The sequence below is a fragment of the Rhincodon typus genome, chromosome 6 (genome assembly GCF_021869965.1).
Source record: "Rhincodon typus isolate 14 chromosome 6, sRhiTyp1.1, whole genome shotgun sequence".
Taxonomy (NCBI): domain Eukaryota; kingdom Metazoa; phylum Chordata; class Chondrichthyes; order Orectolobiformes; family Rhincodontidae; genus Rhincodon; species Rhincodon typus.
Genome location: NC_063337.1, coordinates 38,034,066 through 38,059,007, shown reverse-complemented (window position 1 = coordinate 38,059,007; position 24,942 = coordinate 38,034,066). Strand labels below are relative to the sequence as shown.

Here is a 24,942-nt window from a genome sequence, read left to right as displayed (position 1 = left end):
ACTTGCTACCATACCAAACAGTTGAAAGTGAATAAAGGAGATGCATCTCAGAAGACGTTGGGTAAGCATGTGAGGGAGAAAGAAATAGCAGGATCATCTGATAGGCTTAGATGAAGATAAGTGGGAGACAGCTTTTATGGAGATAAAAGGCCAAAACAGACTAGTTGGGCCAAATAGCCTGCTTCTCTGTTGTCATCTGCATATACTTCAAATATAATTCTATTGTTTCCTGAATAGTGTGAGGTAAATTATATAGGTTCAGGAGTATTGACCATGAAACTCAGTCTGCACAATTCTTGGCTTTTGTGGTATTATTTTTAATGGTTCAGGTTGGAGTCTCAGGAAAAACAGTGTTCCAAGACTACTTAGTTCCAGTTTCTGTGTGATTTTAGGAGTTCATACTCAAGTACCATACAGAAATGTTAATCGCAAGGTAAGCTCACCCACACTTCTTCATCCTCTAGCTCCCTGCCAATGCCAATTGATCTTGTCCTCCAGGGCATCCTTTCATTGCCTTGGACACCAATCCCTGAAACTACATTCCACTTTCTACTCTTCGATACATTTTGATAATTTCTAGATTCTACTTGAATCCCCACTACTTTAAACTCCAGTAGTGGTCTTCCATGCAGAATATTGTCAAAGGTTCTTTAGTGGCATTGCCATCTCTACTACTGTATTCCCTACTATCAACATCCTGGGGTTACCATTGACCAGAAGCTGAACTGAACCAGCCATATAAAAACTGTGGCCCCAAGAGAAGGTCAGAGGTTGTGAATTCTATGATAACTCAACTCCTGTTTCCCCAAAGCCTGTTCTCCACCTACAAGGTCAAGTCAGGAGTGTGATGGAATATACCCCACTTACCTGGATTAGAGCTGCTCCAGCAGTACTCAAGAAGATTGACATCATCCAGATCTAAGCAGCTTACTGAATGGCATTTCAACTACTACCTTCAACTTCCACTCTCTTCACCACTGACTCAATATGGCAGCAGTTTTTACCATCTCCAACATGCACTACAGTAAATGTCCAAAGGTCCTTTGACAGTACTTTCCAAACTCCATGACTTCTAACATTTATAAGGTCAAGGGCAGCAGGTGCTTGGGAACACCACCACCACCTGCAAGTTCCCCTTCAAGTCACACACTATTGTGACTTGGAACTATATCGTCATTCTTTTAATGTTTTTGAGTCAGAATCTTGGAACTCCCCTCAAAACAGCACTGTGAGAGTCTCTACACTCCAAGGAGAACAGCTGTTCAAGAAAGCAGCTCATCACTACCTTCTTCTGGGCAATTATAGATAGGCAACAAATGCTGGCTCTGTCAGCTACACACACATCACATGAACAAATAAAATGAAAACACCACTTTTCAAATTTCCACTTGGCATGTCACTTTTAAAAACAGTTTAAAGAGATTGAGCTGACAGGATCTTCCCAGCTGAATTCATTTTGACAGACATTTACTTGGTTATCATGAACGTAATTCTTAGGTTTTGATCTGAGTGGGGTTAAAATAACATCATGCGAGTTGTTACTTCACTCAGAATTTTAAATTTAGGGAGATAAATTAGTATACTTGGCAGTGTATTGCTAGACAAAGTTAAGGATATTAACAAATGTCTAATTTGTTTCTCTCAATTTTCTAATATCCATCCTTAATGTAATTTAATTTTCAGCATGGTAACCAATAAAGGAAACCAGATATAAAGCACTTATGATGGTGGACTAGTAAACTGCAAGCTTTGTCTAATAATGCAAAGAATACGACATTAAATTTCACTGTGGCAGTCTCATCATTTGAATTAAGTTTAAGAAGTCTGGAAATAAAACTGTGGGATCAGAAAAATCATCACAAAGTTGCCGGATTTTTATTATTATCCAATCAGTTCACTAATACCCATCCGGGAAACAAACCTGCTGTGCTTACCCAGTCTGACCCAAATGTTACTCCAGTCCTTAACTCTTAACTGCCTCTTGAAGAGCTGTATTTGACAAGTAAGTTGCAGAAAATCAGTTGCTGCACCACCTTCTCATGACGATGGTGATTGAACAACAAATTGTGGCTTTACCAGTGACCCCCATACTGAGGATGAGTTTGTAAAAATAATCCACGCTGCAATGCAGTTACCTAACAAGTTTTCCCAGGCTGTATTTTGCACAGTAGCTTCAACACAATTGTGTACCATGATAGTCCCATAGAAAGCAAGCAAAGACTGCTGGCTAAATTCTGTTGGATGAAAATTTTTTGCCTTCTTGCCAAATATTTTGGTATTTAATAATGTTTTATATCATGCATCACTCCATTTGTCTGTCTTAGATGAAAGCATGATAACACGAGCATGTCTGTACGAGGCAGTCAATGTGTTTAAATAATGAATGTTTTTTTCTCTTGGGGAATGAAACAGCAGTCAGACACAGTGTGTCAAATTATTCTGGAACTAATAATGTCCAAAAGCTTACAAAGAAATTCTTAGCAAATAAATATGTATTACAACAAAAATTGTAGTATTGCGGGGACTAAGAAAAATAACAAGTATTTGCAAAACATCGACAAGTAAATATTCCAGTAATTTTAAACTTAACAAAAATGCCTTAGTACAAACTTTTTCAAGATTCCCTGTTTTCTTACAGAATACAGCAATAATGCATGTTTTGATATGCCTCAGTTGAAGTTCTTAGAGGCTCATGTATTTGTTTTTTGATAGGTTTTTAATTGGCTTATAAAGATCTACAAAAAGGGATACCGCAGCTTTAAAATTCCTGCTGGCTTTGATCCAGTGAGGGACAGATTTATGACTGTTCAGTGAAGATGGGCTATGAAATCATCCTGTTGTGAGAGTGCTTGATGAAACACTTGAGCATACACGTGAAGCTCCTTTTTCTAATGTTTGGCTTCTCTCCCCTCCCTACTACTACTTCTATTCAACTAGTCAGAAGACTAACCCTGCCAGACCTCAATACATCATCTTCATGGGATTGTATCACTCTAAAGCCATTGAATTACATGGTGCAGCAGACATGATCTGTAATTGAAGAATTTCGAATGGAGGTTGTCATGGTTCTGTAATCCATTTTTAACCTTTCACTATCTTACCTCTTAAAGAAATGAAATAAAGAAAGAAACATACAAATGGAACAAAAAGGCAAATGGAACAAAAAATTCCAGTAACTTAATCTACTGTGAATTTTGCTGCCTTCTGGTTTTTACAGCTTAGGAGTAATGCCTATTCAATATCTAACTAGTTCCACAGACTTCATTTCTGAAGCCAATTCAATTCTAAACGTTTTAATTGTGCAGCAAGTGTCTGAATGTCAAAGCAAATTGCTGCTGGCATGAAAGCGTAAGCTGTCACTGGTGATCCACCTAGCCTTTCACCTGCACATCAACAAAGATCCCTCAGGAAAAATAAAATAGCATACAATTATTTGAATAAAAATCACCGTCATAAGAAACTGTAAAAATAAAATAGGTTATTCACATTTTGCTGTTAATTGTAGCTCATCTTTAGTTATAAAATGCAAACAATAATAATGAATCTTTTGCTATTAAAGAAGTAGGTGTAGGTTTTTATGTAAAAATGGGAAAGTGTCCAAATGAACTCTGAAGTTTTCTGACTTAGAAATAACTGAGTGAATGCAAAGAAGTGCCAGACTCTTTAGTAATGTCTGAACGTGATGTCAATTAAGTTTACATACTAAAGATTTCTGGATTTGAGATAAATGTCAGTTAAACTGTCAGTCGAGTGAACTAACAGACCATGCAAATACCTCTCAGTAGGGAGTACTTAAAACTAATTCTCTTAAAAGCCCTGAGGTTTGACTCTTGAAACTAGATCCACATCTTCATAGTTGTTCCACGTGTGTGATGTCCTTTGGTTGAGATCAAGGCTTGATGATGTTAGGTCAAGAAATTAATGCATCTATTATATTTTCCTTTTAACCTTTCCACAGTTACTACATATACAAGAACTATACTAAATTTTGTAAATATTGACTAAATATATCCACTTAAGCAGTTAATATAACTTCTGTTGGATGAGGATTTAAAAGAAGTTTGGGAAGACAACAAGAGATTTTGTTTCTTTGTTCAAAGTTGGTACATTAAGATTGGGTACAGGAAGAAGTGGTCTGAATGCTCCTGGAAGATTGAATAGTTCAGATTTTCTGCTTTCCTTTCAGCTTTTGTAGATGGATGGAGATTGATGGATGGGGATTGATGGATGGGGACAGGAGGCTAGGGAACTACATTCCTTTAAATATCCTTGTTGACATTGTATCACCCGAAAATCTGTCGCCCATGTGGAAATATTCCTCATTAAAAAACTCAACCATTTTCTTTCATAAGCAAGTGTTGATCACAAATCTGATTCAAATGTGCAGCTGTAGTAAATTTTTTTTTTGGCATGTGTAAAACATTGGACTAAAAATCATACTTGGACTAGATATTGTACATTTTTCAGGTCTTGGGCCTATGGTGTGGGAAAATGAACAGGATTGGGGTAAGAGTACATGGCATGATAAATGAGTGATGTATTTGCCAAGAAATTTTCAGCCTGAATCAGGATTATGCATGGATCAAGCTGCCTATAAAATGCAAAAAGGTCCAATTGGAAAATGTATATATCCACAAGCCACATGTTCAAACAAAAGTAATTATATTTATATTACGTGCTACACATAATGTGGGGCTCAGAATGTTTTAACTGTGCTAAGTGAGCTGAGCATTAAATGAGAAAACTTTTTATCTAAAGGTGTGGCAGATGTTTTATTATTTGGAGAGCAAACAGGTTGAAGATCCTTGCAGCTTTTTCACCATTATGGCTCAGAATTTGCTGTCAAGATAACAATGAGAATAATGGCATATCCATTATGATGCACAAATACCCAGAATCTTCAGTCAAGGAGATGTGCAGTTAAAAATGGATATCATAATGCTGGTGTCCAAATTGCATTGTTCTCAGCTTTGTGAAAATAACATTTACAGCCTGCCTCCCCAGTGAATTGGGTTAAAAGGTGTCAAATGCCACATTTCTGGGGCAGATATAAAGTAAACTCACCACAGAAAGTAATGTCTTGTCATTTCAATCTAAATTACTTTGTAATAATGTCATAAGTGGTCATTCCTTCCAATTCCATCCCTGGCACTGAGCATTAGTTATTACAAGCGTGGATTTCACAACAAAGAAGCAACTTGCACAGAATATAACAGTCATGCTTTTCAGGCCATGATTCTTATTGCGTACTCATGGACAGGCAATGATCTGCTGATGAAGTGTAAATCGAAGTCAGATGGGTGGCATTACTGTAACGGTGGAAACATGTTTACTGAAACTGGCCCTTGTACGGCCCCAGATTCTAAATGTTTTAGCCCACTGGGAGGAAGAAAACTTGCTCCAATCACTGTGCATGTGGTGTCAGCCATTTTGTGTAGCTATTGCACCAGCACAGGTGACTTTTGATCCTACATGGCAAAATACCAACTTTTAATGAGAGTGACTTGCAGCCTCTTCCTATGATGTCCAGATGTCCTCCCTAGCCTGCATATTCCTTTTGAGTCACTGTCGAGTGACCCCATGACCTTCCAGGCCAATTAATCCCATTTCTGTTGAGTTACTTTACATAACTATTCATGTACCCACGGTCCACAACTTTGGAAATTTCTATGCCCTTATTGGTGCTAGACACAGAGGGCAGCGCTATTGTAACCTCACTAAGAAGTCCTCCCTTTTTACTTTCACACATTCTTTCATTCATTTTCTTGAAGCACATGGAGCATGCCTGATGCGTAAACTTGTGGCACATCCTCTATGCCTGTTGTTGGTGTAACATATATTTGTACACTGGCATGTCCCTCCCATTGTATACTGCACTGTGACAAGCAGCCTGCCACTCCTTTGAAGGGAATGGTGGCCATAGAACATGCAGGAACTTTGTTGTGAAGGAACAGTTGGATGATAGCTGGGAGAAGCATTTGCCAGGTACCTGACCTGATTTACTGCTGGACCTTTGCACTATTTAGTTTCTTTGGGAAGTGGAGGAGAATTGGAAGTGGTGTACAAATAAGGGAAGTTGGAGCTTTAATCAAATGCAAATTCGTGAAATAGGTGGTTGAGACACAAAAATGACATTCTGAAGTCGCCATTTAAGGCTTGAAGGGGGAGAAAAAAATCCAGAATGTTTTTGACATCAAAATTCTGATTTCTTTTCATTTTGTATTTTCCCACTTTGCTTACTGCACATTGGGGCAGAGGGCAGGGATAGATATTGCAGGAACAAATTTACACACTACTACGTTTCACAAACAACAATGAGACCTTCGATAATTGAATGAGGGGCTAGTGTTGTGGTTGGTTGGCTCGCCGAGCTGGTTCGTTGTTCCACAGATGTTTCATTATCCTACTGGGTAACATCATCAGATGAAGTGCTGTTGTGTTTTCCTGCCTGTTATTTGAACTCTGGTGTCTGTTGGGCTGAATTACCTCACTTCTGGTTTTCCTTTACAATGGAGTGTATATGGGGTTGAGCTCCATGTGTTTATTGATGGCTTTCTTAGTGGAGTACCAAGCTTCTAGGAATTCCTGTGCTTGTCCTTGCTTTGCTTGTCCCAGAATCCTGGTGTTGTCGCAATCGAATTGGTGGTTCTCCTTTTCCATGTGGATAGAGATGAGCGAGTATTGGTTGTGTCTTTTTGTTGCCAATTGATGTTCCTGTACCCTTGTGATTAACTTCCTTCTTGTTAGTCCAATGTAGTGTTTGTCACAGTCTCTGCAGGGAATCTTGTATATGACACTGATCTCGTCCATAGTGGGTAGTGTGTCTTTGGTTCGGGTGAACAGTTGGCGAAGGCTTGATGTGGGTTTGTGTGCTACTCTGATGCCCAGTGGTCATAGGAGTCTTGTGGCCAGTTCAGATGTGTTCCTGATGTAAGGTAGCATGACGAGTGTGTCGGAGTGTGTAGTATCTTTCTGGTGTCATTCGTGTAATAGGCATCTTCTGACCCAGTTTTTCGGGTATCCATCGTCTTTGAATACCTGGAAGAGGTACTCTTCTTCGTAGAAACCTGAAGGAACTAATACCCACCGATTCTACGGCCTCCCAAAAGTACACAAACCGGAAGTACCCCTCAGACCCATAGTCTCCCTGCCAGGCACACCATCACATAGATACACCAAGGAGCTACAAAGGAGACTAAAGCACCTCCTCAGCAAGTCACCCCACTCAATCCACTCAGCCTAGGAGTTCCTCAATTCCATCAAGGACACAAGAAAAGATGACGACGAGACCATAGTATCATTTGACGTTACTGCCCCTTTCATATCAATAGTCATATCACTAGCAAGAGAAACAATGACAACACTACTAAAACAAGAACATGACCCCAGTGACACCATCTCCATAGACAACATGCTGAAACTACTGGACTTATGCCTCACCATCCACCACTTTTAATGGCCAAATATTAAGATCAACGGGACACCCATGGGATCACCTATCTCTGGACTAATAGCTGAAGCGGTGATGCAGAGATTTGAAAATCTGGGCCCCCTGCTAATCCAACCAAAACTATGGACATGCTACATGGACGACACCTTCGTCATTATTAAACGGACCAAACCAGAGGAGACACACGAACTAATAAACAACACCCTCACCGGAATCAGATTCACCAGAGAAGAGAAGAACGAAGAGCTCCCATTCCTGGACATCATTGTGGAGTGCAGGACAAATGGGGAATTCCTAACAAAGGTACACAAGAAAGCCACACACACTGACCAAGTACTGAATTTCAACAGCAACCACTCTAACGCACAAACGAAGTTGCATGAGAATGTTATTTAAACGAGCAACAACACACTGCAGTAGCGCAGATCTACGCCAAGAAGAAGAACACCTCTTCCAGGTATTCAAAGAAATGAATACAAGAAAAACTGGGTCAGAAGATGCCTATTACACGAACACCAGGAAGATACTACAGGCCCCAACACACTCATCACGCTACCTTACATCAGGAACACATCTGAACTGACCACAAGACTCCTATGACCACTGGGCATCGGAGTAGCACACAAACCCACATCAAGCCTTCGCCAACTGCTCACCCGAACCAAAGATACACTATCTACTATGGAAAGGATCAGTGTCATTTACAAAATTCCCTGCAGAGACTGTGACAAACACTACACTGGACTAACAAGAAGAAAATCAAGGGTACAAGAACATCAATTGGCAACAAAAAGACACGACCAATACTCACTCATCTCTATCCAATGGATAAGGAGAACCACCAATTCGATTGCGACAACAGCAGGATCCTGGGACAAGCAAAGCAAAGACAAGCATGGGAATTCCTAGAAGCCTGGTACTCCACTAAGAAAACCATCAATAAACACATGAAGCTCAACGCCATATACACTCCATTGCGAAGGAAAACCAGAAGTGAGGTAATCCAGCCCAACGGACACCAGAGTTCAAACAACCGGCGGGAAAACAACAGTGCTTCATCGAAGGCTGTACCGATGATGTTACCCAGCAGGATAATGAAACATCTGTGGAACAACAAATCAGCTCAGTGAGCCAACCAACCACAAAATCCACAATCCAAGCTATAAATCTACTCTAAAACCTTAAAGGGGCTAGTGTTGGTCAGGACACCAGACAGAGTATTTCCTTAGAGATAGTAGGAAAACTGCTGATGCTAGCGTCTGAGATAACAAGGTGTGGAGCTGGATGAACACAGCAGGCTAGGCAGCCTCAGAGGAGCAGGAAAGCTGACGTTTCGGGTCTGGACCCTTCTTCAGAAACGGGGGTGGGGAAGGGGGCTCTGAAATAAATAGAGAGAAGGGGAGGTGATGATAGAAGGTGGATAGAGGAGCAGATAGGTGGAGAGAAGACGGACAGATCAAGGAGGCGGGGATGAAGCCATTACAGGTGAGTGTAGGTAGGGAGTTGGGCTGGGGGTCAGGGTCTTGGGATGAGGTCAGGTGTGGGGAGATTTTGAAGCTTGTAAAGTCCAAGCTTCAAAACCTCCCCACCCCCAATCTTATCCCAAGACCCGCCCTTCTTGTCCCTGCCTCGTTGACCGTTTTCTCTTCCCCTATCTGCTCCTCTATCCACCTTCTATCATCGCCTCCCCCTCTCTATTTATTTCAGAGCCCCCTACCCCTCCCCCATTTCTGAAGAAGGGTCCAGACCCGAAACGTCAGCTTTCCTGCTCCTCTGATGCTGCCTGGCCTGCTGGACGAACACAGCTCCACACCAGAGCATTTCCTTAGTCTTGTTTCAAATAAACAAAAGAACAAAAAAGAAGCACAGCACAGGAACAGGCCCTTCAGCCCTCCAAGCCTGTGCTGATCATCATGCCCTGACTAAACTAAAAAAAAAAGTCTACTGTCCTTATTCTGTCTATATCCGTCTATTCCCTCCTTATTCATGTAACCATCCAGATGTCTTTTAAATGTTGCCAATGTGCTTGCTTCAACCACGAACTCCTCTGGCAGTGCATTCCAGGCTCCTACCACTCTCTGTGTGAAAAACTTTCCTCGCACATCTCCCTTAAACTTTTGCCCCCTCACCTTGAACCTATGCCCCCTTGTATTTGAAACTTGAAACCTGGGAAAAAGCCTCTGACTATCCACCCTATCTATGCCTCTCATAATTTTGTAGATCTCTATCAGGTCTCCTGTCAGCCACTGTCTTTGCAGTGAAAACAATCCTAGTCTTTTTAACCTTTCGTCATAGCCAATACCCTCGAGACCAGGCAACGTCCTGGTGAACCTTCTCTGCACTTTCTCCAAAGGTTCCACATCCTTCTGGCGACAAAACCTGCACATAATACTACAAATGCAGCCTAACAAGGGTTTTATATAGCTGCAATATGTTTTGCCAACTTTTGTACTCCATGCCCTGGCCGATGAAGGCAAGCATGCCGTATGCCTTATAATCACTTCGGCCACCTGTGTTGCCACTTCTAGGGAACTGTGGACCTGCATGCCCAGATTCGTCTGTATGTTAATGTTCCGAAGGGTTCTGCCATTTAGAGTATAATTCACACCTAAATTTGATCGTCCAAAATGCATAACCTCTCATTTGTCTGGATTAAACTCCACCTGCCATTTCTGTGCCCAAGTCGCTAATCTATCTATATCCTGTTGTATCCTTTCACAATCGTTGGCACTATCAGCAACTCCACCAATCCTCGTGTCATCTGCAAACTTACTAATCAGACCACCCACATTTTCCTCTAGGTCATTTATATATACTACAAACAACAGAGGACCTCAGACTGATCCCTGTGGAACACCACTAGTTACCAGTCTCCATTCTGAAAAATACCCTTCCACTGCTACCCTCTGTCTTCTATGATCAAGCCAGTTTTGTATCCATCTAGCCAGCCCAACCCGAATCCCATGTAATTTTAGTTTTTGAACCAATCTGCCATGTGGGATGTTATCAAATGCTTTACTGAAGTCCATGTAAACTACATCCACAGCTCTTCTCTCATCAATTATCTTTGTCACCTCTTCAAAAAATTCGATCAGATTGGTGAGACATGACCTTCCCTGCACGAAACCATGCTGCCTGTCGCTAACTAGTCCATTTTCTTCCAAATGTGCAAATATCCTGTCCCTCAGAATCTTCTCCACATGCTTTCCCACCACAGAAGTCAGACTCACCCGCCTATAATTTCCTGGATTATTCCTGCTTCCTTTTTTAAACAAGGGAACAACATTAGCTAATCTTCACTCCTCTGGAACCTTGCCTGTGGTCAAAGAGTACCATTGGATTTTTTATACCCACTTGAGAAAGCAGATGGAGTCTCAGATCAACATCTCAGCCAAAAGGAGACACATTTGATAGTGCTGTAGTGAAGTTGCAGTCTAAATTATGCAATCAAATTCTGGAATTGGATTTTGAAGAACGTGGTGGCAACGTGGAACTTGCAATCACATGGAATGGTTGATTCGCATAAACCTGGAGACGTGTCTCATGGAGAGATACATTCACAGTTAAGACTGATACATACACAAGGAAGAAGGAAATAGAGAAATATGAGAGCGTAGATAGGATGAAGTATTTTAAATTGGAGTAGGTTCATTTGAAGTATCAACATCAGCATTGATGACGTGTGACCCTGCTTCTGAGTCTAATACATTATGTGCATTTTTGAACTGTACTGTGGAATAAATACTGCCTTCCTCCATATCTTGGTGGAATACTGAAGCCAGATATGAGAAGGGTGCAATCATGAAGCATACTGTTAACACCAACTTAATTTTAACAACATATAAATAAATTACCACTAGAAATTCTTTTTTCTCCACTTGTTGGTTTCCATCAGTATCCAGCATACTAAAGGCAATATGGAATCCAGTGTGTGGCTCTGTAAGCATAAGAAAGTCCTCTCATTAACATTATTTTCTAAAGCAGAAGTCTATGAGTTGGATTCCTCTGCGTTTGGTGCTTAGACCAGTGTGTATCCAAAGTAATCAAAGGTGCAGAACTGGGAATGGGTACGGCACAGTTATAAGGGGTGGGACATACACTGTCTAACATCAAGAATCCATCCTAAATAATTACTTTTTCTACCTGGGTGAGCATCTTCAGAGTTGCATCCTTGTAACTGACAGAGCAGACAAGGTTTATTACTGGCCTACAATTACTTCTGTGATTGCCCAATGATTATGAGTAACAGGCAGTGCCTTAGGTAACAAGGTGCAGGGCTGGATGAACACAGCAGGCCAAGCAGCATCATAGGAGCAGAGAGGCTAGGTAATATGGGTCTCCAGTTGCTAAAGGCCAAAAGGAATTTTACTACTTAATTTTTAACATTTTAGTAACTTTACTGAAAGTTTTTAGCAAATTTCCACAATGCTGTTTAAGCTTCCCTTTTCAAATATTCTACACAGTTCTTACATTTTCTTAAATGTATACCTTTCTTTAAAAAATACATTTTCTAAAATAATATTTTCAAATTTAATCTTGCAGGCAGGTTTCAGGAACCAACAAGTTTTTCCTTTGACCTCACTTTTGTGGGATGCTGCTTACTCAGAGAAGGAAGAGGACATGGATCAGTAGCTCCAGCTCTGCCCAGAGTTACTCAACCCTTCCCTTGTGTGTGTGCAGGTGTGTAGTGACCCTAGGCAATAGTTTTGAAGAGTTTGCTTCCATTATATCATCTTGATGACAAAAGTGTCTCAATCACAACAAATCACTCCTCGTATGCAGTGACAAAAGGGTTAGAGGAGAATTAATGTAGTACCTCCTTCTGTCAGGTTCCTCATAGTGTGAGGTACTTCCCATGCTACTACAGGTTTCAATAGTATGCCTGAATGGGAGTGAGGTGGTATTCACTGTCAGGTTCTGCTCCTTCAGTGGACATTATTAATGCACTTTGTGGGCTTTTAGCAATATCATTGAAATTTCCTCCTCAGATGTGAGTGTTAGGATTAGGAGGTACAAATAGCACCAATATCTTGAATAGAAAATGAATCCGCACTGAGAAATATTCAGCAATTCTCAGCAGGGTAACATCGGAAGGTTTAAAGATAATTCTAACACAATGCTGGTATTAGCTATGGGGGAGTTAGCAGCAGTTTTGCCTGAGTCAGAGTTTGTGGTTCAAGTCTCACTCCACAGATATGAACATTTAAGCCAATATTCTAGTGCACTACTGAGGGTATATTGCAATGTATGCATTGCATGAATGCCATGCCATTTTCAAATGTGATATCAAACTGAGGCCTTGCCTACTAGTTTCAGATGTATGCAAAAGTTTCCATGGCACCACTTTGAAAAATGTTAATTTTTATCCTGCTATAACTCTGCAAAAGTTTTATTTGGAAATCTGGACCTGATTGAAGATTTTGATGTGAATTTATGCTAATCTGGCAAAGGTAGTCACACACTGTCATTAATCTGTAGTGGAAAATGTCAAGGTTGATATTACATGTGGAATGTAAAACAGCCGCAAATGTTTGCAAAAAACTAAACAGTTCAAACAAGGTTCGTGGTGATTCTGTCTCAGGTCATTTTAAAGGTTGCCCTGAGCAACAAGCACTCTGAGAAATAGATAAATGGAGACCAAGTCCCAGTTTCAAGCTGAGAATAATGCCCATAGTACTGGATGGTGATAATACTATGCTAAATGAAACAGACTCAGAATATATGTAGTTGCTCAAAGCTGGGCATTTATGAGGTACTGCAGACCATCAATATAGTAGCAGAATTTTATCCAAACACAAAGTGTAACCTCATGGTCCAGTAAATCCCTTAGTCTACTATAAACCATCAAGCCAGGGATCAAACAGGACACCATACAAGGTATAGTGTAAGTCATATATAAAAACAGGGAACCAACTTGATGAAGCTACTAGAAGGGGCTCACATATGTTATAAACATTGATACAGCATGCTATCGTCAGAACTAAGGAATCTAACTACCAAAATGAAAGCTTACTTTGGCTCCACATACTTCTGTGAGGCACCATTCTCATGATTAAAATTAAAGCAAAATAAGATAATCAAATCCAAGTATTGTACCTGCCTCATAGGTAGCCATTTGATGGATTGTACACGACTAGCAGACTCAAACTGCAGCCCTGATTTCAATGTGCTGCTGGATAATGTACAGTCACAGGTGTCACAATGAGACTTGGTGAGCACAGGACAAAATTAATATTTGTATACATTCAGCTTTAGATTTACATGTTACTAAAAATAAACTTGTTTTTTCAGATGTAGATCCTTGATGTTACTTTAATTCATAAGTGATCTTTTGCTTAAAAATGTTAGAGACTGCTGGCCTACAGGTAACATTGCTGCTCCTCCTGATCCACTATAAGAGACTTCACCTTATAGATCTACTGGGCTTGCTGACACATGGAAAATCTGAATGACTTGTTAAAAATAGAACTTATGCCATAATGGAGGTATGCAGCCTCCTTACGATGTTTTAATGATTGACGTTTCTCCTGGAAAACTTTTGCACAAAAGTAATTCAAAGTGCTTTAGAAGCACTGGCATTGTTGTATTGCAGGAAAGACGACAACAATTTGTGCACAGCAAACTATAACAAACAAAGTAATATGATAATAACCAGACAACTGTTTCAGTGATGCACATTAAGAGATAAATATTGACACTGGAGATATCTCAGCCAGTTTTCTTCAAAATACTATCATGGGATTTAACATCTCATCTGAAAGATAGCACCTTTGACATTGTAGCACTTCCTCATTTCTGCAGTAGAGAATACAAATTTTCATACTCAACTCCTTTGTTGAGGAATGATATGAACGCACAAACTTAGGTAAAAATTCTACCACCTGAACCTTAGCTAACCTGAAAGCAGATCGGTTGTTGCTCCTTGTGCTGCCTCTGCTGGACCAGAAACTTGACAAATTTTAGGCAAGTTGTCTTAAAACTTAAAATTTTAAAACATTTTAATGCTTCACTTCAAAACCCGTCGCCTAAATCAACTTAGCTTTTTAAATCTATTGCAGCTCATTATATATCAAGAATGCTCCCTGGTTGTTTCTACCATGTAGCGAAATGTTTCTCTGTACTCAACAAGGAACAAAAGCAAAAAATAAACATTGTGCATTGGGAAACATGGAAAAAATAAGAACAATCTGGAATTACATAGCAGCATTGCTGGACAGACAGGTTTGTTTGCGGATCTCAAGTGCAGTTTGACAAAGGGTAAACACCTGAAACATCAACTTCTCTACTCCCTCCACAGATGCTTCCTGAGCTGGTGGGTGCTTCCAAACTCTTCTGTCTTTGTTCCTATAGACTTCAGCAAAGCTGCCCAACTAGGGCCAATACCACTTCTACAAATTGGTGGCAGAGTGTGATAAGTAATCTATTCTGTATTCACTAATGAGATTAAACATCAAAAGATAATTGATTTGAAGTTATTATTAAAAAAAGCTTATTTAAGAAAGAAAACAGTTAACAGGACAAAAAAGTATAATAACCACGGGACACCAAAAGGTTCCCTGCCGTTTAACCCAACTTACTTGTCAGAATACCAAGAAGGAATAAGTACTCAGTGTATGATATCAAACCTATTGGAAAACAAAAAAGAAAGCCATTATTAATTTTTCTTTATTGCAGCTATTAAATAATAAATACTTGAAGGTGTTAGCAACAGTTTATGCAAAAAGCAGATATTAAACATATTGAAGTGAACTGAATTTTTCAGACAGCAATCTTTAATATGAAAACAGACTAACAATGAACTATTTAATTGCAAGGCAAGCATTGATAAACAAGTATAAAGTATGGACTCCTGAATCAGTGGAAAACTGATAGTTAAATCACAACAAATGTTTGGACTATTAGAAACATGCAACTCTTCTAGCTGTATGTTATTTTCTACTTTTAATCAAAATTAAAGAATGGTATTTCAGGCTGGAAAATAGTTCAACAAGCTTTGTTCTCAACAAGAACTTCAGTCATGAACCAGACAATGATTGTACATGAAATAAGTAATGCTAAAAGGTTGGAAAAAATTAAATATTAATCAGCATTCTCAAGAGATGAAGTGACTGAGGTCTCTTGTATAAGACTGCCACTAATATTCACGTATAAAAAGTATAATTTATATTAGAATTTTGTGTTGAATTTTACCAAAATTCAGGCAAGTGCCAAGCATGAGCTCTGGCCACTTCTCATGTGCAATTTTATACTGCTCACCTCATTGTGCATACATCACAACTCTATGGCACTGCAGTTGCACTATTGCATGCTCACCAGCACTGGAAGTACTTGCCATGGCTAGGGCCTTCTGAGATTTGCTCCACTGGCACCACATTTAACCTTGTTGTGCAACAGGTCAATTGCTGCCAACGATGTTCCTCCTCAATTTTTCCACCATGTCAAGTATCTAAGTAGAGGCATTCTACAGTCTTTCTTGTGGGAGTCCTCTGTGTCCCATTGTATTGAGAATTATGTTGAACTTTCATTTATGTGTGATATTAGTCTGGCTTACTAGCGACTTGTTCTGTTATCTGATATTCCTCACACAGGTTCATTGGAACCGTGACTAATGGTCCAGCTACAAAGGGCAGATTGTTACTGTGCAACAAAGGTACAGAAAACTTTCAATGCTATCAACATCCTGGGGATTATGTTTGACGAGAAGCTGAACTGGGCTAGTCATATATATACCGTGTCTACAAGAGGAGATCAAAGGCTAGGAATCATGCAGCAAGTAACTCGCCTTATGACTCCTCATAACCAGCCTGCCATCTACAAGGCCCAAGTCAGGAATGTGATGGAATACTCTCCATATGCTTGAATGATTGCAGTTCCAACAACACTCAAGAAGGCTGACATCATTTGCTACAAAGCAGCCTGCTTGATTGGTACTATATCGACAACCAATACACAGTAGCAGCAGTGTATACCATCTACAAGATACACTAGAACAACTCAATTGTGCTCCTTAGACAGCAAGTTCCAAACTCATGATCATTTCCATTTAGAAGGACAAGGGTAGCAGATACATGGGAATAGCACCACTGAGTTCTCCAAACCACTCACCTTCCTGACTAGAAATAGGTCATTGTTCCTTCAGTGTCACTGGGTCAAAATCCTGGAACACCCTCCTTAACAGTATTGTGGGTCTACCTACACCAAATGGACTGCCGTGGTAGAAGAAGACAGTTCACCACCACCTTCTCAAGGGCAAGTAGGGATCGCAATAAATGCTGGCTTAGCCAGGATACCCACGACCCATGGAAGAAAACCAAGGTGTGGTAGCTGTCATTTTTCATTGCCATTGCACATTAGCAATTTGGATGAAGATGGAAGGTAACACAGGTCACGTTTCACAGAATGTGTCACTGCCTCATCCTGGTAATCAATGGGTCACTCCTCCCAACCCCAAAATCTTTATTTGATTTTCTTCCATGAACTCCCTATCAACACCATTATTTGAGCTTCTGCATGTTCCCTCCAATTCTTTCATTAAAGTCTTGATCTCTCAACATTTCCCTGAGCCTGACCCTTCAGCTTAGCCATGCCCACCATTGTGATACACAATCCTCTTATCAAAGGATGGGTGGTGACCATCAATGAACTAGCCAGTTTTCTCCCCAAAAATACACTGATGTACCAAATGGCTGGTATTCAGTCTAATTTATTAAACATAGATTTTGACTGTTTATTTCTCTTTCACAACTTTCCAGTTTATACTTGCAGGAAAACGGTCACATTTGGCTAATATAATAAGGTCTATGAACCAAGCTTTAATATTTTGGCCTGGATTTTAATTTGGAGGTGAGGTCTGAGCAGGAAGGTCATTGTCAGATCAGGAAACTTGAAAAGACCAATGGTCCTACATTGGGCTAAGATTATTTCAATTACATGAGTTGCAAGGGTTTAGACGATGGTTGGATTGTTTGATTTCCTGTTTTCGATGTCTTATATTTTAAGCTCTGGAACAACCCATAACATAACAGACTTGTGAGGAAAGTTATTGGTCATAAAATAAAATGGTCAGTCGCAACATATATACAAAATTTCATGAGTGATAGGAAACAGCGAGCAAATATTGTAGAAAGCTGCAGCACAAAGAGATTTGGGAGACCTGGTGCATAAATCTAGCATACAAATTCATCCACTAATAGGGAAGCCAAATGAAATGTTGACCTTTATTTCAAAGGAAATGGCATTTAAAAATATTGAGGTCTTGCTAAATCTAAGCAAGGCACTAGTCAGATCAAAGCTGGAATACTGTTTTGGGGCCCTTATCTAAGGGAAGATATGCCGGCATTGGAGGCAGTTCAGAGAAGTTCTCTGAGCTGATGTCAGGTATGGAGGGACTGTTATGAGGAGAGGCTGATAGGCTGGCCCTGTACTCATTGGAGTTAAGAAGAATGAGAGGCAACCCCTTCAGTGGTGGGTATGTTGTTGGCAGGGACTCTGAGGGACAAGATTTACATGCATTTGGAAAGGCAAGGATTGATTAGGAAGAGTTAACATGGCTTTGGGAAATCATGTCTCTTGATTGAGTTTTTTGAAGAGGTGAGAAAGAAGGCTGATGAAGGCAGAGTGGTGGACGTTGTCTATATGGACTTTAGCAAGGTATTTGACAAGTTTCTGCATGGTGGACTGGTTAGCAAGGTTAGATCACATGGAATCCAGGGGGAGCTAGCCAACTGATACAAAATTGGCTCAAAAGTAGGAGACGGAGGGTTGTGGTGGAGGGTTTATTTTTGGATTAGAGATGTGTGACCAATGGTGTGCTGCAAGGATCCATGCTGGATCCACTGCTTTTCAGGATTTATATAAATGATTTGGATGTGAATGTAGGAGGTATGGTTTGCAGATGACATCAAAATTGGTGGTGGTGTGGACAGTGAAGAAGGTCACCTCAGAGTACGAGTCTTTGATCAGATGGGCCAATAGGCTGAGGAGTGGCAGCTGGAGTTTAATTTACATAGACATGAGGTGTTGCACTTTGGTAAGGCAAATCAAGGCAGGACTTGTGCAGTTAATGGTAGGGTCTGGGGACTGTTGCCAAACAAAGAGACCTAGGGGTGTGGGTGCATAGTTCCTTCAAAGGGAAGTTGCAGGTAGACAGGGTAGTGAAGAAGACATTTAGCATGCTTGCCTTTATTGTTCAGTGTGTTCAGTATAGGACTTGGAGTTGCAGCTGTACAGGACATTTGGTTGGGGTACTTTTGGAAACCTGCATTCAATTCTAGTTTCCCTGCTATAGGAAAAATGTTCTTAAACTTGAAAGGGTTTAGAAAAGATTTACAAGGATGTTGCTGGGATTAGAGGTTTCGAGCTATAGGGAGAGGCTGAAGAGACCGAGACTTTTTTCCCCCTGGAATGTCCGAGGTTGAGGGGTGACTTTATAGAGGTTTATAAAATCATGTGGGGCATAGATAGGGTGAATAACCAAGGTCTATTCTCCAGGGTAGGGGAATCTAAAACTAGAGGGCATGCGTTTAACGTGGGAGGGAAAAGATTTAAGAAGGACCTGAGGGGTAACTTTCCCACACAGAGGGTAGTGTGTGTATGGAATGAGCTGCCAGAGCAAGTGGTGGAGCCTGGTACAATGACAACATTTAAAAGGCATCTGGATGTGTACATGATTAGGAAAGGTTTAGAGGGAAATGGGCCAATTGCTGGAAAATGGGACTAGATCAGTTTGGGATATCTGGTTGGCATGGACGAGTTGGACCGAAGGGTCTGTTTCTTTGCATTATGGCTCTAAACTCTAAACAATGGTCAATGGACATTTTTCAGGCTGAATGAAAATTTGTAATCAGGTTCTGCAGGGGTCAATATTGGAATCCTTGCTTTTTCTGATACATAGTAATGATCCAGACCTTGGAGTGCAGGGTACAATTTCCAAATTTGCAGATGTCATGAAACTTGGAAGCACTGTGAACTGCGAGGAAGACAGTATGGAACCCCAAAACAACATCGACACTGAGTGAAGTTTGCAGAGAAATCTGATGTGGTGCATTTTGGTGGGAAGAACATTGAATGATAGTATAAAACACAAGGTGTAATTCTAAAAGATGTGCAGGACATGAGGGACCTGAATGTACTCGTGCATAGATGATTAAAAGTAAAAGGACAGATAGAGCAAGTGGAGAGTAAAGCATAACGTGTGCTGTGTTTTATTGAGAGAGGCACAGAATACAAGAGAAACAAGGTGATGTTGAACTCGTTAGACCTCAGCTGGAGTATTGTGTACAGTTCTGGATGCCACAACATAGAAGGATGTGAATGCATCAGGGTTCGTGCAGAAGTGATTTATAAGAATGTTTCCAAGGATATGAAACTTTGGTTATGAAGATAGATTGAAGAAATTCAGATTGTTCATCCTAGAGAGAGGGTGTTGGAGAGGAAATTCGATAAAATGCCTTCAAAATGATGAGTGGGCTAACTAGAGTACATAGGGAGAAACTATTCCTGCTTGTAAAAGGAACAAGAACAAAAGGACATAGGTTTAAAGTGATTTGCAAAAGAAGCAATAGTAATAGGAGAAAAACTTTTTCACTCAGTGAGAATTTAGGGTATAGAGAACATTGTCTGGAAATGTGGTGAAGGTAGGTTCAGTTGAGGCCTTCAAGAGGACGTTGGATGGTTATTTGGATAAAAAGTTTGCAAGAGTGTGGGGATAAAGCAGGAAATTGGCACTACGTAATGATGCTCATTTGAACAGTGAATGCAAGCATGATGGCTGCATGTCCCCACCCCCGCCATCTCCCCACCCCAGTGCAAGACTTCTGTAATTCTGTGCAAGTTGCTTAAATGTGTGAATATTCTACTTGATCTGGTGCAGATTCAAAGATGAGCAAGCACCAAACTGTTTCGACAAAGACAGTAAAAAGTTCATCAGCTCTATGATTCTCATTGCTTGCTTTGAGTACCCTCTCCAGCTTGTTCCTTTCCTCCTGGATTCTCCCACTATTGATTCTCTTCCTGATCCTCTCTCGATCACTGTTTCAATCCTGAAACATTCTCATGTGCTCCCCACACCCTGATCTGTTTCCATTTCAACTCTCTCCGCTTACAGCTGTCCTTGCTCTTTTGCTTGCTTCATATCTCTACCATCCCTCTTAATGAGCTCTTGTTCAAAGTGGGGTTCAGGAGGAAGAAGCAAGTGGGAAGGTGAATAGGAGAGGGAGAATCATGCGTACGAGATGGTCAACGAGTGGAATTGGGAAAGAGTTGTTGCAGTACCAATCACATCCCAGAAACTGATGGCAATCCATGGTTCTGCACTGAAACCCATCTCTGTTACCTTTAGTGCTTTGTTTACACACAGTGTATCTTTCTGTATCAACTCCTGAGACAGAGGGTATTTGTCTTAATCTAATTTTCTCCCTTTGCTTTAGAGTCCCCGTGCGTGAGATTTCCAGAGGCATTTCATGCAATTAATTCTAATTAACATTCAAGAGGGAGCTGGACATGGCCCTTGCGGCTAAAGGATTAAGGGGTATAGAGAGAAAGCTGGAAACTGAAATTGCATGATCAACCACGTAAGTGGTGCAGGCTCAAAGGGCCAAATGGCCTATTCCTGCACCTATTTTCCATGTTTCTCTGTTTCTGTAATAATTTCAACTAAACTGATTCTTTGGCTGTAATTATGGTTTGTGAATACACTATTCTTTTCTTCCTCTTCCCTGAAGGTACATGATGTATAAAAGTCCAGAATAGGACAAGATGAATTGCATTCATGAATAGCTGAATAGTTACCAAAAATAGTTGTTATATTGGACAAAGCTTAGAAAATATTGTATTAAATAACAGGGCTAGTACTTGCATATATGATGAAAAGATGAAAAATGACTAGATTTCATTGAAAGGTAATTAGCAAAGAAACTATTGTTAAAATCAATTTCCTGCATTATGATTACTTAAACCATCAAATATATGACAATAGTTAAATATTGATTCAATGCATCGTTATGTTAGCATGATTTATAAATATTTATGCCTGTAGGATTTGCCCAGTTACAGCAATTTACTGAAGTTAATTTGAACACAGAATATTTCAAATTAATTTGCAAAATTTAACATCCATGATTAAAAAATATATTACTTACAATGATGCAAGTATTTCATATCTTTGCCAAATCCGGCAGCCCTGAATTCCACAGAATAGTCTGCATATAATTCTCCTGAGAATTGGCAACATGCAAAGCTGCCAAGCCTCTAGATTGAATCAGTAGTACTCCTAGGCCCTGTGCCAAGAAGTGCCATTGCTTTTTTAGGAAACCTGTCCTCTCCACAAGGTGAATGCAATTTTCTTTGCATATCTTCTTGAAATAATCTAATTATTCTTTTTAACCTTTTGCTAATTGTTTTCACAGACAGACAAGATCCTGTTTTCACAGAAATCATTTCAGCCAATTAACAAGATATGGCACAGAATTATTTATTTTAAGTTAAACTAGTTAACTGCAAGGTGTTAGTCAACATTAAACTATACTTCTAATTCAGTCTTCAACAATACATCTATTGTATTGTTTATTAATTTAATAAACAATAAACCATACAAGTTCAATTACAAATAATTACTAAAATTAAATAATGCTTATTTGACCATGCTTGTGTATATGCAAATAGAAACAGGAACACCACTTAATCAAGATCATATTAGTATGCTGACCTGCAGTTGCAATTTAAAACGGGTTTTGGTAATACCAAAAACAAAAGTCAACATAAGCAGTTAATGGGAGTCAACTGAGCAAGTGTGAGATAAGGAAATATATTTTCTAGTCTGAACCATTTATTTTGAATGATAGAGTAGGTAAAGGATATCTGAAGTTGGAAGCCAAACAAGCAAGTAGTAAATATTACATCCTTCTAATTCTTACCATTCTCTTTCTTACTCCATTCTTAAGTCAGCATATTGCACCCTGTACATTTGCTTAAATGTGGTTAAAACTAAAGTACTTGGTGTAAATGACTTTTTATGAACTAATAACCCATGGGGCATCATAATTGAGATGGTTTTCATCCTTCCTGACATCCATACATTTGCATTTTCCATCTGCAGTCTCATGCTAGAGACATAATGCAATGTCTCCCTGCCAATGCAGCTATCTCACAGCACACCAGCATTCAAAGCTGGAACTATTCCAGTTTGTGTAATGCTGCATCACTCCACATGACATACATAATAGAGGTGTTCTTTATACAAAGTCACATGGATACACACCCAATGAACCACAAACTCATCTGAACAAGGAAATGAATAATTCCTGTAGTATTCTTGATAAGTGTTTATTAATGAAAGAAATTTATAAACAACTATTATGTCCACTTCTAATTTATTTGGTTTTTATTTCATAAAACCTTCAGATTGAAATAAGTTTCTTTTAATATATCCCAATCAATTACATTGGTTCCAAAGAAGTCAATGCAGTAAATATATAATTATCTGTATCATTCACATGTGCAGTACCCACAAGCTCTCACAAGATGGCAGATAATACATATTTTTATATTCAATAATATTTGCATGTCGTGCTTAATGACATTTTGTGCTCACAAGCTTCAGTAGCAGCGAATTGGAACAGATTTAAATAGGAACTTGTGGCTTATCTTTTAAGTTTATCTGTGGTGAGTCCAAAAAAGTAGATTTTTATATATTTTGAAAGAGTCTGAAATTTCAGAAAACAAAATGCAGTTTAAATACACAGGGGCTGAGTTTCTGAAATTCTCGAGTTTCTATTCAAATGCAAAATTTGCCATTAAAAGCATTATTGGGCAGCACCTTTGAACATAATTGTTAAAAAGAAAGTTTAAAACAATATTCTGACACCTTTAAGAGTGATGGCTTGATAAACTTCAAATAAAAAAGCTGAAATAAAATGCTTATTTTTGTAATAAATTCTAAGTCAGTGCCAATGCACCACGTGCGAGTAACTTGAACTTAAGCAACTGAAACTGACTAGGAGCATTTTCTGCTTAGGTTGGGATATAGTGGTCATTTTCTCAGTAAATTTAGAATTAATTCATTCAAAACATTCTGAGTACCTATTGAACCCGTGCCTCCAAAGGATCCAGCTTAATTAATTTTTGCAGGTTCCTGGAAGGGCCTGCATATGAGTACATTTAGCACGAACCGCCAACGGTGATTAATTCACCCATGGTTCATTGGGTCGAGGAAAGGAGAGATGGGCAGTGACCAGGCCTGTCTGTGAACAAGGCTTACTTCTATTATATTTTTAAATTTAGGATAAAAGATCACAGAAATGCAAATTATGATTGGCCCTCAGGTGCTTAGTGTTTAGATGCTCACTGAAGGGAGGGATCATTTGATGGTTGACAGAATTTGAAGCGATAAACACTGTAATAGAAGTTCTAATGTTTTGCTTCTGTTGTGTGTTTGCAGAATTTTGATTGTTTTCTGATGACGGTGCAACAGATTTTCCTTTGCAACTGACTAAGATGCAGGAAGCAGAAGAATGTAGGATAGTGAGTTTGGTAAAAGGCTATTTGTTGATAATAGCCAAGGAGTCAATGGGGTGTGATCACTTTGCATTAGATGTACAATTATAGATTAAAGAACAGCACCCTAATTTAGAATACTGGACCAAAACCTTGGATTTTTAACAGGGATAGCTGTCTGGAACCATGGTTCAGTTAGAAATCCTATTCACACCTTAGCCTGAAAGGAACAATGAACCAGACCTAAGACAACTTCAGATATCTTCAAAGATAGTAAGAACTGCAGATTCTGGAGGCAGAGACAACACAGTGTGGAGCTGGACAAACACAGCCGGCCCGGCAGCATCAGAGGAGCAGGAAAGTTGACATTTTGGGTCGGGACCCTTCTTCAGAAATGGAGAGGGGGAAGGGAGCTCAGAAATAAATAGGGAGAGGAGGGTGGGGCTAGGGAAGGTAGGTGGGATGGTGATAGGTGAGTGCAGGTCGGGAGTGGTGGGGATTGGTCAGTGAGGTGGGAGGAGCGGATAGGTGGGAGAGAAGATGGACAGGTTGTGTCAGGTAAAGGAGGCGGGGAAGAGAGGGAGAGTTGCTCATGGGATGAGGCCAGGAGTGGGGAGATCTTGAAACTGGTAAAATCCACGTTTAGGCCATTGGGCTGTAGGCTCCTGAGGCAGAATATGAGGTGCTGCTCCTCCAGTTGGCGAGTGGTTTCATTGTGACACTGCACGAGACCCAGGATGGACAAGTTGCCCAGGGAGTGGGAGGAGGAGTTGAACTTGTTTGTGACCGGAAAGCGTTGCTGTTTGTCATGAACAGAGCGCAGTTGCTCTAAAACCGGTCTCCGAGCCTCTGCTTGGTCTCACCGATGTAGAGGAGGCCACATCGGGAGTAGCAATAAACCACATTGACGGATGTGTAAGTGAATCTCTGTCTAACGTAAGCTGGAAGAACAACACCTGGGAGGTATGGGTGGTCACTGATTGTAGAGTGTGCCTGAAAAT

The 24,942-nt window shown here is 40.0% G+C and overlaps 1 protein-coding gene across 1 annotated transcript in view; it reads right to left on the bottom strand.

Annotated features, from left to right (window-relative positions):
• micu2 (mitochondrial calcium uptake 2) overlaps positions 1 to 24,942 on the bottom strand; it is a 413,733-nt gene that overhangs the window by 74,092 nt on the left and 314,699 nt on the right. The window contains exons 6-7 of the mRNA XM_048597612.1: positions 15,028 to 15,075; positions 11,305 to 11,387 (exon numbers count right to left, since the gene is read on the bottom strand). Coding sequence (XP_048453569.1) covers positions 11,305 to 11,387; positions 15,028 to 15,075 — 131 coding nt within the window. The remainder of the gene's footprint in view (positions 1 to 11,304; positions 11,388 to 15,027; positions 15,076 to 24,942) is intronic.